At 38.7% G+C, this 17,968-nt stretch overlaps 1 protein-coding gene across 2 annotated transcripts in view; it reads left to right on the forward strand.

Moving 5' to 3' along the window:
- Positions 1-17,968, forward strand: part of LOC131977278 (arf-GAP with coiled-coil, ANK repeat and PH domain-containing protein 2-like) — a 67,332-nt gene that overhangs the window by 22,480 nt on the left and 26,884 nt on the right. For both annotated transcript variants that reach the window (XM_059340499.1, XM_059340500.1), the window contains exons 3-8: positions 477-596; positions 1,203-1,256; positions 5,821-5,879; positions 7,686-7,869; positions 12,615-12,659; positions 12,742-12,837. In XM_059340499.1, coding sequence (XP_059196482.1) covers positions 477-596; positions 1,203-1,256; positions 5,821-5,879; positions 7,686-7,869; positions 12,615-12,659; positions 12,742-12,837 — 558 coding nt within the window. The remainder of the gene's footprint in view (positions 1-476; positions 597-1,202; positions 1,257-5,820; positions 5,880-7,685; positions 7,870-12,614; positions 12,660-12,741; positions 12,838-17,968) is intronic.

Below are 17,968 nucleotides of genomic sequence, written 5' to 3' on the forward strand. Positions count from 1 at the left end.
CCCCCAATTTAACATGCATGTTGTCCGTGACCCCCGTTCATTGAACACAATCTCACACGCACAGTTTAGATCATACAAACTCAGTTGATATGACGAATTTTGGACAAATAATGAAGCAGACAACAACTAAAACATCTGTGCATTTATATATTTTTTATATTTTATTGTTACTTTTGACAAAATGACCAAAAATTACATAAAATTAAGCAAAAAAAAGCACTCAAATTGACCACAAAATGACCAAAAAAAGACACAAAATGACCAAAAAAAGACACAAAATGACCAAAAGAGACACAAAATAACAAAAAGACTAAAACACATTAACATATGAACACTTTAATACAGTGGAGACAGAGCTGACTTCCAAAATTATTTGGCGACCCCCAGAAATCATCTCGCTACCTTAATTGGGGTCGGGACCCCAAGGTTGAGAATAGCTGCTCTAAGCATTTCCTTCTTTCTCGTTCTCTCTCCAGTTGGTGAAGTTGTGTATTGGGATGATTGATGCTGGAAAGGCCTACAATGCAGCCAACAAGCAGTTTGTTAGCGGGATCCGGGAGCTCGCCCAGCAGTCCACCAAAGATGAGGTCATCGAGGTAAACAAACAAAAAAAAAAAAAACAGACTTGATCTGAATCCTAGAAAGTCTTCAGCAGTGGTACTTTTTCAATGTGGGATTCTTTTCTCTTTTTGCATGCATGGGGCTGGCCTCTTGTAACATTTGTCACAATGAACAAATTGTTCATGTAAAAATTAGAGTTAAAATCAGCACAGTAGTGTTGCTCTAGTGTTCCTTCTTGCCTCTTAAGTGTTTTCATCCTTCCATGACATTACCACATTAAATCTAATTTTAAAAAAACCTTGCACTGTCCACTGGGTCTTGCCGAGGTCAGATGTTTTGTTTTCTCACATGAATTTTGCATGCCGAGGCGAGCACTTCCTCTCTGCCTTTGTGCATTTCCCTCAATGCCTCTCCCTTGGGTTTGAAGTTCAGCCACTGCATGTATTTGGAGGGAGTAACTTAGCCAAAGGAATTCTTTCCCAACGTGTTATTGTGCCTCCAAAAAAGACCACAGTTTTCATGTAGCCCTACCTGTCTAACAAAAGAGTTTGTGTCTGAGATGTAGCATGCAATATTTCCTGTTTGCCTTGTGTTATTGTTAGAATACTTGGTGACACTCTGTTCGTCTTTTCTCTCCACAGTCCAGTCTCACAAAGTTTGCTGAGAGCCTGCAGGAGATGATCAACTATCACACGGTATGCTTTCACTGCCATGTGAAACCGGATGTATTGTCTCCTTTATTTCTCCCTTTACAGCTGGGTGATGACAAAACTCAGCTGGGTCGACAGTCTGCGACGGCTCATTAACTGTTTTTATTTACTGCTGGGAACAGCAGACTGCAAGACAGACACTAGGTCTGTGAGAAGATGGCCACTGGTTTGAGAAAGGGAAGTGGAAGGCTTTATAAAGGTCATTAATGTCGGGATGCACATGAACAATTCAACTTTCAACTGCTTTCATTTGGGCTATCAGAAGTCAAAGAAATTTGCTTTTACATGAGTTTTTTTGTGCAAAAATGTGCTAACACTGTCCTCCATAAAGTGTTTGAAAGGAACCTTAAACCCCTTTTTGAGCTTGAAACATTTATTTTTTATATATAACTTTATGGAGTTTTGCCATGCGTTATACCCACCCATTATCCCTTCTTACATCCCCTGGGACAAAGAGTGCAGTCAGAAGGAAAAAAACAATAATGCAAATTACTAAACAATTCTATTTAGAATAGAGACGAAAAGTGAAAATAAATAAATAAATGCATATATAGATCTCACTTGGGGTGGGGAAAGGAAAAGGATCTAATGCATGAATATTAGTTACAGTAGCAATAAACTGAATAGAAAGAAACATCAGTCAGTCGGCATTGTATATTAGAGAGGCATATTCAATAAACGGGAGACCAAACTTCAGTAAACTTCTCAAAGGAACCGCTCAGTTCATGTCAGATTTTCTTGAGCTGAAGCAAGGACAGCTCTTCCTGCATCCAATTTATGAGAATTAGTCTGTATGCTCCGAGTCTCCTCAGTGCTGTTGCTCTCTTTCGTGCATTTGTGGCATGTTTTGAAACATTTCTTAAATGCCAACATAGCTTTGGGATTTCTTGTCATAAAAAAACCCCAAAGTTACTTCTGCTTCCAACATTTCGAGTCCAAGATGTAGAGAGAGGATTTTCCTGACATATAAAATCCATTCCTTTCCTCCCATGTTGTGGAAACTGTGGTTATCTGCTGGAATAAACCATGCGTTACTGAGGTAAACGTGGTGACGGTCAGGTCTTTACGATGTGGTTGTCATCCTGGAGACGGCTGAACTACAAGTCAAAGTAATACAAGTATTCTGATCAGGTTTATTCGTTTTACAGCCGGATCATCTAATGCACTCCACTAGATATTGGACGATGAATAAAGATGACGCCATATTGTTTTGTCCTATCTTCAAACTCTCCAAGAAGCGCAGTCAGACAGATCTGATTATGTGGCTGTTCTTTCCCAGAGTCCCCTTGTTAGCGTCCTCAGTTGTCAGTCTCTGGTGGTTATGACACTGACATTCAGAAATGGAGACGCCACTTTCCTCTGTTTGTCCTCTCATTAAGAATCCCTCGTACACAGAGAGGAGGCATGGGGTGAGCTGGAGGCTTTTCCTCCACAGTTTTAAGTTTTTTTTTTTGCTTGATCTGCCCTGTCACGTCACATTTCTATTAGCTCTGCATAACACGTTCAGAGTGAGTTCTCAGCCAGCATCACGCTGTCTTCGACATGTTTGCTTGAACAAACAACTGAGCCCGGGGTGCCTCCACAGGAAATTGAACCACTGCAATCTTGATTTTTTTTTATCTTTATTTTATTTAACATTTATTTTACCAAGAGAGAATCCCCTTTTTTGTGTGAGTGTCCTGACCTAGACAGACAGCATCACAAGTAAAAATGACGTAAAACCCATAACAATGTAAAATGAAACCATGAAGTCTCAGACACATTCATCAACATTCTTCACAAGTCACCAACAGAAGGGACCAATCAGTCAAAACATCTACAGCCAGATGTGCCAAATTCCTTGTATTGCATCCAGAGAGACCAGCTTCTGATTCCTGGCAGCGAGAGCAGCACACTTAAATGTCCTTTTTACCAAATAAAGTCCTGGCTCCAGGGACGGATAATAGGGAAAAGCCCTGAAGCAAACACAGAAACTTTTAGAAAGATGTTTGTAGATAAGATAGAAGCAGATAGAGGATTGCCTCATAAATAAAAATATACTGACGTCTGCAACTATATAACCCAAGCATACAAAGAAAATTACAGCAATAAAATATTTAACCTTCTTCTTATTTTCTGTTAATAATTTAAAAATGTAAATGCTAAATGAATCCATTGCTTTTGATATTATATCTGAGGGAGTATGGGTAGGATTTAATAAGTTTGCACTTCTTCCCACTTACAAACATGTAAACTGATTTATGCAGTGTTCTATTTTTTTATTTTGTATTAAGCTTTTCATAGTTTGAAACTGTTACTTTTTCTTTCTTTTAGTTTTGTCCTTGTTTGTATGATAATATTTTCCTTTAACACACAAATACCAAAAATCAAGAAAATAAAAGTCAATAGACTAATAAACTAAATAATAGAGAAACAATTAACATAATATCTGCTTCATCAGTAATATATATATATATATTTTTTTTTTTACAGTTTGTTAAACTGAATGTCTCTGGACTGTTTGTCAAGAAAATCAGACAAAGTAAACTGAAGACGTCACCAGAAAATTGGGATATTTGTTTTGCTTCTATAGGGCAAACAATTAATACACTATGTTTTGAAACATTAATGTTTAACAGCTCCATAAATAGACCTTTTCTTGGGATTAAGTGGAAAACAATAGTTTAAATGAGGACTAAATCACATTTAATTACACTATTTCATGTCTTCAGTACTCATTTTATTCAGGTTTGATTGAATTGGGTTCTACAAACAGGCTTAGTTCCACCTTGAAGCCAGACTTTAATATTCCCACATTACTGTATAATTCTTTATAACTAGTATCCCAAAAAACCTGCACGGCGGGCAGTCCAACATGACTCAACAGCAGAGTCTTTCTTCACCAAATCCTCTTATTAGCTTCCTCGACTCGACCCCTGAAAGCCTCCTGCAGCCACAGAGCAGGCCTGCGACTGTGACTCAACAGTGGAAACTGTGGTCTCGTCAGCTGACTGTCAGATAGGTTTTTTGCCACTCAGCGATCTTTCAGCACATGATCCACTCAAACACAGAGCTCAATCTGTTTGTCACTGCTAGCGTCTCCCAGCTACACTGCTCGTATTGTCTTGTCTGGCCATGAAATCGCACTGAAGCCCTGTTGAGAGACGAGCGTTTCCTCAGCCTTTTTGCTTGCCTGCTCATTTTTTAGGAAGCATGCAGGTTAATGAGGGTATGACTCACGACCCAGAATAAACGAATCACGTCATTTCTCGTGTTTATGTCTTTATGAGGGGAGTTTACAAACTCAGCTTGTTTGTGTAAATTTAGCTGCCTAATTGCACCCTGTGATGTTAACAAAAATCCTCCTAAACAGAGGTGCCGAATGCTGACTTGCAAAACATCCCACAGCCGGAAAGTGAATACATTTATCAGCTTTTTGCTGCTTGCCTTAAGATATTTAATGCTTGATTTGTTCAACTAAGATGAGAGAAGATGTTTGGCCCAACATTAAGGAGAATTTACTCTTTAGTTAAAACAGCTTCTTTTCAAAAGCTGCTCAACATTTCAAACAAGATGTATGTTTTGCCATCATTTGAGCACAAGAAACATTCACTTAAATCAGGGATGGGCAACTGGAGGCCCGGGGGCCGCATATGGCCCGCACCCTCACTTGAAGTGGCCATCAGTACAACTACATGCATTTCAGCATTAAATCATGAAAGCTCAGTGTAAAAATGCACAAAATTACTTCTTGCAATTAATGTTGGTCTGCTGTTCTTGCACTGATAAAGAAATCACAGTAAGTGGTTATTTTTTATTAGTGTCAAACCTTTTGTATTCCTATTTATAGTGTTATACATGCATTTTAGCATGAAATATGTTAAGTTACTGCACTGTAAACATATTTTAAATTGCAGTTTCATCATATCTGGTTAAGTGCACGCTCCTATATGTGGCCCTGTGGTAGTGTCCATGAAAAATAGTGGCCCCCTCCAGCATTTAAGTTGCCCATCCCTGACTTGCATATTATTCTGAGCCACTGATTTTGTGCAGTATTCCTTCACCATCCATCTTCTTCTGTCACTAAACCTTTACTGGGCTTGATGTGCTATGGCTATGATGCCGATGATGCTTTGCACACTTGTTATATTTTATCATTGTGATTATACTTCTGCTTATTATACTGTTATTAGATTGCTTATGTTTTGTACCTATATTGCCCAGACTGTTCTTTATTTTGTGTCAATATGTGTGGTGTATATGGTTAGATCCCAGTGTTGTGGGATTTATTTTGAGAGCGCTACCAAGTTTAGCATTCAGAAACTCACTGATTATGGATATGGAAGCTGATACAGTGAATTTTTGAGCTGGAATGAAAAATAGACCTTTTCTCTGTGGACTGTGGACAGTTTCTTCACAGATATGATTATGAAAAGTTACTCAGAAGGCTGCTTTCTTGAACAAATAACTTGATGATGCAACTGCAATTTTTTATTGTGCTTGCTTTGTGACTGTAAAGTTTCTTACTTTCTCTTCTCCCTTCTTTCTTTCCTTCCTTCTTTTCTCACAGATATTATTCGATCAGGCCCAGAGATCAATCAAGATCCAGCTTCAAACATTTGTCAAAGAGTGAGTATGAATTAATAAAAGCTGGTTATATATTGCTGAGCAATCTGAGCTTTTGAAGAATGGCCTCATTTTACTTTTTGTGTAATCTCTGAGAGAACAACTTCAGATTTTACTCATGTTTGTACTCAGATTTAAAATGAGGAACACCAGACTATCTGAGGTGAACTTAAGTTATTCATAAACTTGTACTTCAGATCTGTATAGGAGCAAAAGTGTAATGGATATTGAATAAAGAAAGCCCACTCTTGAGTTTCTGAATATAAAATAAGAGCTGGAGGGATGTATCTGATGGGAGACGATCCAAACGGTGCAAGTCAGGACACTCAGTTACATTTGTGTATATATAACAATATTTTCTATTCATGTCGCGCTGTTCAAAGCCTCCCAATACAGCGCTGAATTCCAGACTGCTTGTATAAGTGCAGGGAGCAGTGGGACCTTCTGGTTTATTTCATTATAAGGATTAGCAGCTTTTGCCCCTGGCACACGAAGGCTTAACACCCACATCAGCAGCACCCATGCTTCTCAGAGAAAGCTGGGAAACATGTTCCATCATAATTACTCACTACCTCGCAAACATTAATCCCTCTCTCAGAGTTTGATTGTTTGTCCACCTCCTCAAGACAAGTGGTACAGCACAAGGCCTGAGTTATATCGCTTTAGAAATTAATGATGTTTGATTTAACCTTCTGGGGATTTCCAGCCACCCAAGATTTATGAACTCACCTTTTAACCGCTGTGTGTTCCTGCTGCCTGGCCGTCGCTGTGCTGCTTCATATCCAGAGATAACCGCTTCCTTTAACATTTGACCTTTCTACTCACAGGATTGTTGACAACAAAGAGACACGTCCTATATGACCTTGGTGTTAGTTTGTCAAACTAGTTGAGCATTAACCCTTAGTTATGTGAAAATGCTGTTTCTCTCACGCTACGTTCAATATTTGTGGCGGCATTAAGGTATTTCCACTCAGATAAAGTAACAAAATACATTTTTAGTGACCAAGATTAGTGAAAAATTAATTCTCACATACATTTAATTTACAGCAGACTATTTTTCTGAAGTACATTTACTACTTACTTACTACTTAAAGTACCATTTTAAGGTGTTCTTTAAGGTGTTAAGGTGTACTCCACTACACTTAGAGGTAAATATTGCACTTTTTACTCCACTACATTTAGCTGCCAGCTTTATCAATCAATCAATCAATCAATCAATCAATCAATCAATTAAACTTGTATAGCACTTTTCATACAAGAGAGATGCAACGCAATGTGCTTTACATTAAAAAGGAGAAAATAATAATAATTTTTAAAAAGTAACGAAACATAGAAACAACAAAAAAACCCTCCACCCATCCCCAACCCTCCACCCCACCCACCTTCATCCCACCCATCCTATTAAAAACAAAGCACAAACTTTATTAATTTAATTAAACCTTTTTTTTTTTTATTAAACATCATAACAGTATAATAAGTAGTTAAAATTAGCCCTACCATGAGAAAATTTAAATGCTGCTGACAGAAATACATCAATAATAATGATAATAATAATAAAAATCCAAGAATATATTGAGAATATAAACAATCTGAGTGGGTCCATTCTGCATAATGAATATTTTTACTTTTGGTACTTTCAGTACATTTTGATGTTTGTACTTTTGTAATTTACTTAAGTAAGTTTCGAATGCAGGATCTTTACTTGTACAGTTTTATGTTATTACTTTTTAGTAAGAGATCTGAATACTGGCTGACACTAATAGTACTTTTATTATACAAGTATTAAGCATCTTTCTCCTCGTTTGTCAGTGACCTACGCAAGTTCAAAGAAGCCAAGAAGCAGTTTGACAAAGTGAGCGAGGAAAAGGAGGCGGCGCTGATCAAGAACGCCCAGGCTCCCCGCAACAAGCAGCACGAGGTGGAGGAGGCCACCAACATCCTCACTGCCACACGCAAATGCTTCCGACACATCGTCCTCGACTACGTCTTACAGGTACAACAACTCACTTTGGGGGTTTAAATTGCAGCACTCAACAACAACATCTCACCACATGTCACTTTGTTTTTAATAGAATAGCTTAAAAAGTCTTATGTTGCATAGGATCAGTGGACGTCCTTCAGATTTCAATTCAGCATGTCATGGAAATGTTAAAATTAGGGCCGGGACTCGATTTAAAATAATGAATCTAATTAATTAGAGGCTTTGTAATTAATCAATCGCATTTTAATCGCATATAAATATTTGACCTGTGTTAGAGCGTAAAGCTTTTACAGCTTCTACCTCTCACCTGGGTTCTTTCTCCTAAACTTGGTTTTACAAAACACTCAGGACAAATGAATAAAGTCAACCATTTATTGAAAGAATCATAGCCATATGCAATGCTCAGCGCTGGACTCGCTGCCATGTGACCTCGATGGCACCACAAGACAGAGTGATTACAACCTTCCTTAATGTTACATATATTTTCCGTACATATGGGTGGGCTCTTTAACGCAATTGGTCAATTTGTTTGTGATATGCATTGGTTACCACCCCTTAACCAAGCATCTGGAGATTTCAAACTTTATGTGTGTGTTTTGTTGTCTGCTGAAGCTTTCACATCCTGTCCTTGCTTATTCTACTTCTCCCCCTGCATACATAGTACATTTCAGAAATTCAGGTAGCCTATAGGTAGGTAGACCTTCTGTAAACTATTATACTTTGGTATAATACTTTTGGAAAGAAATGATTGTCTATATTATTTCAGTTCATGTTGTAATCATTAAAAAACTTTTTTAGTCCACAAGTGATATAGTAAGGGATTGCTGACATGCAGCTTAAAATATTGAAGCTTTTCTTTTTTAAAAAGCCCAGATACACAGCCATGTACAATATTTCTCTGTGCACCCTTGCCAGCATGGATTTGGATATGGAAGTTAATATGCTGAGTCAGGTTGGAAATGCTGATGTGGCATAAAGTGGGATGAAGAGCAGCTGTGTTTGATTCTGTTTCATCCAAAGTAAAACACCAAAGCTCATCCACCTGTCATGTTCCAGTTTACCACATCAGAGTCGATTTGGCTCAGAAATAGTAGCAGCAGCAGATACATCAGCAGGACACAGAGAGCAGCGGTTACATTTGTTGAAGCCGTTTCAACAGTAATAGTAGCAGGAAAAGAGCGTCAGGATAGTTAATAAAGAATTTTTTTTCCACTGCACCACACATTTATTAATAAATTCATATATAACTTAACCTATTAAGGAGTTTATTATCATTTTCACATTAGACCTCACATCAGCACCTAGACTGAAGAGACTGTGATGAATGGAAAAAAAAAAGCTCTGATCAAAACATTTATTCTTTGATTTTTAAAAAGCTTTGAGCTGTTGTTATTCAACTTCTCTGAAGCTCCATATATTTTGATATTGCAACTTAGTCTACCATGGTGATTCATTCAAGCACACTAAGGAGATTAAAAAGCACTTTAGGTATTATTTATTTAGTTATTTACTTTAGTTATTTTCACATTTTTATTGACAATATTACTAACATGTTGACATTTATACTATTAAATAGACTATATACCATGATTTACTGTGAGAAACAAAGTAATTCTATATTAAATAAGACTCTCAGCACCTCCATGTAACCCGAATGGAATGATCCTTTGTTTAATGATCACATCACGCGCCACAGCCATGATTCGACTGTGAGATTGGCAGTTGAATGAGCCTCTTTGGATCCTTTTTTCGACTATTAGGGGTGCCACCTCGGGAAAAAGACAATACAATATAACAAGAAATGGACATGTTAGGATCCGTAACAAAATTATAAGCCATCATGTTTGATGTGGCTCTATATAGGAGAAATTATTCATATTGTGAGGTGAGATCATTTGAGAACAAGCAGAAGTGGAAGAAAGCAGCAGGAGGAGGAGGAGGAAGTACACGAGAAACAACAGATTTCTGCTATTTACTGAAAAAGAAAGAGGAATAATGCTAAATTATGTCCAACATTTGAGGAAAAACAACTGGCATCAAAACGAGAATTATGATTACATTAATGACAAACAGAATCATTTTGTTCTGGGGGGAAACTAATTTCAGAGGAGTAAATCCATCATTGCATATCTCAGTTTGTGCAAATATGTTCCGTATTCATGTGTTTAAATCTGTCTGTTAACATCTGTTAGACCCTTTTTCTGTCAAAGCCAAACAGATGTCTTATACTCCGACCTTTTGGTGAAAAAGTGTTCATTGAATACATCATCTGAGCCCTCAGTCTCTGCTTATGGCCACAGTAGCGCTGACGAAGGCTCCATGCTTTCTGATAAGGCAGCTGCCAGCCCTGTTATTGAATCTCACTGCAAAGAAACAGACAATGCTGCATGGGCACAGCTCGCTCCAAAATTAGATTTTGAAAAGAAACCCAAAAGCCAGTTTCAAAATAGGTTTGGCAGTCTGCTCCAGTGGCCCACTGCATAATCACTCTCTCATAAAATGAAGCCTGGCTGTAAGAAATTAGTGAAGTTTTTTTTATCTTGCCTGTTAGTCTGCTTATAGGAAATCTATAAGCCCAGCAGCTAGCCCAGCTGATTTAAAGTTTCTCATTCGGGTAGTGCTGTCAGCACTTTTAAAATGCTGCTAACTTCTGCAGCTGTGCTTGCAGGAAACATTTCAGACAGATTTTAGCTTTATTTTTTTGTTCTTTCTATATTGTTTTTGTGGCATTTTTGCTTAATTATACAGTGCACTGTTTACAGTGACATGCAAGATGGTAGAGGGAGAGAAAAATATATGAGAGAGGCTGTGAGGCAGGCTTGCATTCATGACATTTTAAGAATGGAGCACTTTGCTTTTACCCTGCTGTGCCACGTAGAGCCAAATCATAACATACTAAACTTTATACTTTGGGTTTACTTTATTGACTGTTTGTCAAGCCTAAAAAAACAACATGTAAATGCAATGTATAATGTCAAAACACATCATGCAATAAAACAGAAAATGTGTGACTTCATGCAGATTTAACTTGTCATCTCTGACATACAAACCATTGCCTAAAATGTTAAATTGGTACATATCGTAAAAAAAAGCAGCAGCACAGTTAACACCGATAAATGTCAGTTGTGTTACTACAAACCTGAGTTTCTCCACCTTAATGGTGAGTAATTTAGGCCTAAGTCTTGTGTTTTGGAACGACCACAACTTACCGACAAAATTCTCATAAATTTAGCTTGTGGCAGTTTTGTTTGTTGACACTAATGCACATTGCCAGTTAAACAACCGTTGCTTAGAGGTGGCACTCCAGTCAAAACTACTAATTGACTGTAACCGAAGGAAGGAGGGGGCTTGTAAAAGTTGTGATGCATCAGCCACTGTGGCTAGGAGATGGAAAAATAAGCTTCCTCCCCTGGGAGGGAACTACGTCTGTGTACAAACACAAAGTGTGGTTAGTGTTGCCAAGAGCCTCACAACCTACCGCCTAATAAAGTGTTGCTAGGGCTGTCACGATTATGACTTAATCACGATTATTTGAGCAATAAGGCAACACACCTTATGTTAGCACATATGTCATTGCTAGTTTCAGACCAACGCAGGCGTCCGTTTTTGGCACCCAGTGCCCACTTTGTGGAAGTAGCAAATTTACTTGCGACCACCTGTCCACCAATGGGTGTGTTGTTCTTAAAATGAGGTATGAGGCAGCAGAAAGCGATTGCAGCATTGACAGAACAGAAATCTGGTCTAAAGTCAATGGAGCAGAGCTTTCCTGCAATTTAAAGGGCGTTTTATTCCAATAGTAAAATGCACCTACAAAGACTGGTTCTTAATGAGCTAAATTAGTTAAATAGGTCATCGGTGCATTAGCTCATGTGCAGTTTAATAGAGTTGTTGATAGGACAAAGGATTGGGAGATAGTGGAGGCAAAAAATTGCTTGCTTCTCCAATTTGCCAAATCTGCCAAATAGCATTGTGCCAGGTGCAGGCACACCTGTTTTTTTTTAAAGGGGATGGGATTATTTGCACCAAGCACTTTAGACCTTATTCTATAGATAGTCCGAATAGAGTAGTGGGAGAAGTAGCCTGGGTCAAAGATTCAAACTTTTATCCTTCAACAGATCAAATTATCCACAAAAAATGAAAACCAGCGAACCCAGGTTAATGCACAAGCATGAGGCAAAGTGTTAAAATTAATTTAAACGCTGTCTCTTCTTCTTTGGTAACCAAATGCATCCACCACACCCAGTCAGTGACTCTACTGTCACACAGCAGCCATTAGTTCTGTCAGTCAGAATGAAATCAGCCTGCATGATGAGCAGCACAGGAGTAATTAGCTGAAGATAAGGAGGAGTCTGCTACACACACGCACAAGCAGAGCGAGAAAGATAGAGAGGCTACAACAATCTCCCTGAGTTAAACCTGGGACATGGAGCTCCTCCTGGTGTCTGTAGGAGGAACTGCTGTCCGGTAATGCTTGGGGTGATTTTTCTGCTTCAATTCGACTCATTTCACGCTTGTCTGCTTTCTGTCTTTCGGCCTTTTCTTAAGAAGTTCTTTTTTTGTTTCAGCTTCGGTATCTCACCTCATTTCCCCTTCTGTCTCATCTCTTTTTCCTTTTTCTCAGATGTATCTCAGATATTGTCACTGTTGTGGTTTCCTTTGTATGTTTTGAGGTTTCCCTATTATTATCCCTATTCCAATATTACTTATAAGCATATTAAAAATCCTTCTTCTCAATGTTTTGTTTTTGTTTATTACAGATCAATGTGCTACAATCAAAGAGAAGATCGGAAATCCTTAAATCAGTGAGTGTCATTTTCTTACACATAATGATGATCTGTGCCGCAGCCCTACTGGCTCTCTTAATATTTACCATCTTCTCCACAGATGTTGTCCTTCATGTACGCCCACCTGACGTTCTTCCATCAAGGATATGACCTCTTCAGTGAACTACAACCTCTAATGAAACAGCTCGGAGGACAGGTACAGGCTACAGTGCACACATAAACACACATACCTCTTACTTACTGTGCAAGTAAGAGGTATGTTTCATTTCTTGAAACTTGACCTCACTGTATAAAATGATCTGTTGTGGCCTCTTGGATAATCACAGCCTCATGAAACTGGAACCACAAACTAAAGACCTAGAGCATCCAGAGGATGGGTGGCTTCCCTAGATATATTTACAATAAGGGTTTTTCTCAGCAATTTCCAGAACATAAGTAATTGTCATGCAGTTGGCAATGAAAAATGCCATTCTTGCAGAAATCGTCATTTCGGCATTTTTCTATGATCTTCCTCTGGGTCTTGGTGTGTCAATTGGGTTTTTTGGAGGGATTTTTCTAGCGATCCTTGAGTGGTCAAAAATGATCAAATTTAGCACCAAATGTGTGTAAAAAACGGTATTGACCGAAAACTGCTGCAACAACAGACATAGCTGAGTATGTATGACATGTCTATCATAATGTTCTAAGATAGTAACACACTTAACTTTCAAAATTTGTATCTGTGCCTAACCAAAACACAATGTTTATTACAGTTTATGACTAGAAATATGTATGATGTGCTGATGTAACAATGACACTTTATTACACGTTTGAACTATTCAAAAGAGATGTTTTATTATAATTTTTCACATTTGTCTACCATGTTCAGAAGATACTGGGCTCTGCCTTAACTTTATCGGCTAAGAAATTAATTCGGATGGATGTCTTTCAGTTTATGTTTTTCCTTTCTTTCTTTTTAATTTAATTAAAATAAACACGTCCACGTCCTGCACAACACTTCCAGTGTTATTAGAACATACAGTATAAACTCTTGCAAGATAAGCAAACATGAGTCTATTTTGAGCGTAGTAGCAGAATAAATGTTAAGCTGAGTTTACATACCACTGCACTGTCCTGAGTAAACACTTTATATTATGTCGACAAGGACAACATTGTTTGAGCCCCTAAACAATGTTCCTGTTGAGGGGCTCATTTACAACCTGAAGGGATCACGTGTAACATCTGGCTGTGGTTCTTAAACTGGCGTCATTAGTGTAGCTGCACTTTGACCTTCGACCTTCACCTCCAGTCGACCCCTCTCTTTGTGTTTGTGCTCCTATCCTCCCAGTGAGTGTATATGCTATCTTTTCGTCAACTGATATTCCAGCTGTGTGTGTCTGTGTGCATCCTCTGATAAACAGAGCCTTCCCTCTGAGCCAGAGGATGGCCCGAATGTGACTTTAAGATGATTATCACAGAGGAGCTGCTGTTACAGTGAGCAGGAATGAGGAAGAAAGCAGCCAGAAGGCTGGAAAAGGGTTTTCCCACAGTCATACTCATTGACAGTCAGCTGAGCGAATGTGGCAAAGAAACCCAAGATCGATGCTGAAAGTTGTGGAATATAAACCGTGAGACTGGAGCAATAGAAGAGACGAAAGAAAGGATGATATGATCAAAGTTGGGTGCAAGACCAAGGAAGAAAAGAGACCAGCCATACAGTGCAGGAGCTGGAGAGGAGCGGAAGAGTAGAGGACACTTCTTTAGAGAAAAGTGCAGCTAGTAAACATGTTTTTCTAATGTTTGAAACAACAAGAAAATGACAACAAGGGACCAAACAATGTTTCCCCTTTTAAAAAACGGACAAAAAGACCATTTCGGAAGCCAGATCTAAAGAGTTGGGACGGTGGTCCTCTAAATTGGATTGGAGAGAAGAGTGTGGTTTCTAACCCTCATGCTCTGAAGTTGGAACCATCTGATGTTGGGACTGTCAAGAAATTGACAGAAAGAACCAAAGAGTGCCGGGAAGAGAAATCGGGGGAAGACAGGACCCACTTTGAAAAGCAGATTTTAGGAAGGGATAAGAGACGGGATGTAATCTTCTCAAAGCAAACAGTGATTGAAATAGAATGGAAAGGCATGGACTGTAAGCCTTCAACACTGAAGAGGCTGCAGGGATTGTGTGAAAAGGAAAAGAGAAGTGCGGAAGGACTGTTTTAGAAACCAGAACCTGGCGAGAGAGAGAGAGGGAAAGAGAGATAGAGGGTTGGTTACAGAAGTATAACTGCGTTGTGTGGATTATAAGCCTGTCGCACTGAATTTGGAAGAGTGCAAAACTGAAAGGAGAGGAAGATCAGGGGCCGAGCTGTGAGAAGCGGTGACAAGAGGATTGTGGATTATTTCTTTTCTCCTCTCCATCATGAAGCTGAAGAAGGTGGAGAGGCTGTGCAGGGAGGTGTGGAGGAGCTGTCAACAGGTCTGATAATATGACTCGATGCCTGTAGCCATTGAAAAAGAGATCAGGGGTGGGAATTTACTGTGTGAATGAGGGTAAATGGTAAAAATTGAGATCCAAAATAGAAAAATGAAACTATTTCCTACGCAGTTTTTGCATCGGCACTGAAGATATTTAAAGGGGTCCTATTATGCTTTATTTCTTGTCATATATGTGATTTAACGTGCGAAAAATAATAATTATTTAGAATTATCCCTATCAACAAAACCTCAGCATCCGATTGTTCTGAGTACTCTGTTATCAACAGTTTTTTCTACTCTCGTCATGAGCCGATGTCAACTCGTGACTGATTTCTATAAATGCTCTTCAGCTTCAGGCACGTTACTGCAGAGTTTACATTAAATACACTGCAACATGTACGTCTGGGAAACTACAACCACATCATTTTGTGTTGTGTAGATTTAGTTTTAGAAGCTCATAGTGGTTATTATTCAGGTAGAAAGTGCCGCTGTACTCTATGATAGTCATTCCACTGCTGTAATGATGTACAGAGATAGTGAAAGTGCAGTCATATCAGATTGGGCTTTTTCAGGGACATGTGGTTAAATGCAGCATTTACAAGTATATTCAGACAGACCGTATGAAAAGATATAAATACATTTTTTCTTTTACATTAAAACATGTAAACATGCTCCAGTAGAAACCTAAAATACAAGTATCAACATGAAAATACACAATATTTCCCTTTTTAAATGATTGTAAAAAAGGATTAAAATGGTGGGCAGAACAAGTTTCACACAGTAGGTGTCTGGGATTAAATATATTATAAATGACATAAACTAAGATTAAGCTGAAGCCTTTTTTAATGTGTTTAAATGACCACTGTATGATTCATGTCAAATATGCCCCATTTTCCTCCCTTCCCTTTGGAAACGGCTGCTAAATATAAAATATTCTGCTGATTTCATCTTTCCATGACACAAAGCCTCAGGGCTGAACACGTGTTGAGTGAATATATTCATTCAAAGGGGTGTTTTGTATCTTTTCCATGAATCATGCAGCTTGTCATCTGTGTTACATGTTGAGACGGATCTGAGCAGAAGGCAGAGTGACCAAATGGTGCTGTGGTTGGTAAGAGACAGAATAAAACATTTGAGGTGACTGTCTCTGCTGACAACGTCAGTGGGGGCTGCTGCATAGTGAGGTAGATAAGAGGTTAAAGGGATAGTTTGAGTTATTTGAAGTGGGTTTGTATGCGGTAGTTATCCATAGTCAGTGTGTTATCTACAGTAGATGGCAGTCGGCACGCCTCCAGAAGAAGCAGATCACAACGAGCTAAAAAATGGCCCACCCAAAAAACATCAATATTTGTTTAAGTATGATATATTTGGAAGATTTTCACTACTTTACCTTGCCAACAAACTGCTCCTTCAAATGGGGAACTGAAGTCATTATGTATGCTCACTTTAAAGCCACCAGACTCCTTTGACAAAAGCAGGAATTTTACCTCTCAGAATGCATGGGTTACTGGTCTACTGCTGTCTTGATCAGTTATTTTGATTGGTATTGTGTGATTTAGATATTTTAAAGGGTTAATTTAGGTTTAAATTCTGGAAAATGATCAAGAAAATACAAACAGACACAGTCAAAAAGCGGTGCAGGCAGCAGTAGACCAGCAACAGAATGAAACATTTGATGCGATTGTCTCTGCTGACGCTGTCAGTGGGGGCTGCATAGTAACATAGATAAGATGTTAAGGTGAGTCTGTCACAAAGTATGTGGACACACAAACCCACACACACACACACACACCTGCCTCTGCAGATGCAGATAGATGGACTGGACTGGACTGGACTTGTTGTTATGGTGTGACAGGGGAAAACATTTCCCATCTGATGTTATCGGCCTGCCGCTCTGCCGTCCACCCATTTCCTCTCCAAACAAAACAAAAGATCCCGCTCCCTCAAATGCTGTCTCTAACATTATCGTATCACAGCATTTTTGTCACATTTCTCTTTAAAAACTATATATTTTGTGAAAGAAAGCACAGTGAATTAAGCAGAGAATGATTATAAAAATGAAAGTGTCCGATGTTAAACGCTACAGTACAAAGCCTCATCAGAAAGGAAGTAAAATGTCGGTTCCGCCCTCTTCTATCTCATTTGGCACACTGACTTCTCTGTCACCCATTTAGCTTGAAGTTCTGGTTCAGTAAGTGTCTGTAAAACCACAGCAGGCATTAAAAGCACATGATGAACACAGCTGATCTGTAGTAAACATGCATCACTCATGTTTAAGATGCAGATACTGATCCTTTCGTCTTTGAGACTTGTGACACGATGATTTAGGTCAGATTTGGACCACAGAGGCACAAAGTAGCATTTCACTGCTGTGAAAGGCAACTTGCCACATTTTCGGCATCACCCTGTGACCTCCAGCACTTTGCTGAAGATTTTTTTTAATTTAGTGCTTTCTTCTTTGTTCAAAAGGTCCTTTGTTTTCCTCTCTACCATACACGCGATGGTTATTCTCAGGGTCGAAGAGAATCAATCATCCCCTCCATCCAATTTCACACATGATGAAGCCTCCACAGCACAGTCCATTTTGTTTTGAGGAGAAGGCATGTCTTGTCTTGATGTGGCCTGTGGAAAAGTTGTTTATCTGCTGAAATGATTAATGCTCTCAAAAAATAGAAAATAGAATACAGGGAAGCATTGGTGTGAGCACTTACATACACCTTTCAAGTGCAGTTGAAAGATAAGGTTTTCATTTGAAAGGGGGTTTACAAGGCATTCAAAGCATTCATATGGCAGAAAACCATTATTTCTTATGTAAATATATAGTGGAATTATGGTGCACTTTCCTATTTGTTTCACTTTTCCGACCTAGAGGTTAC

This window comes from Centropristis striata, chromosome 9 (assembly GCF_030273125.1).
Source record: "Centropristis striata isolate RG_2023a ecotype Rhode Island chromosome 9, C.striata_1.0, whole genome shotgun sequence".
NCBI classification, from domain to species: Eukaryota; Metazoa; Chordata; class Actinopteri; order Perciformes; family Serranidae; genus Centropristis; species Centropristis striata.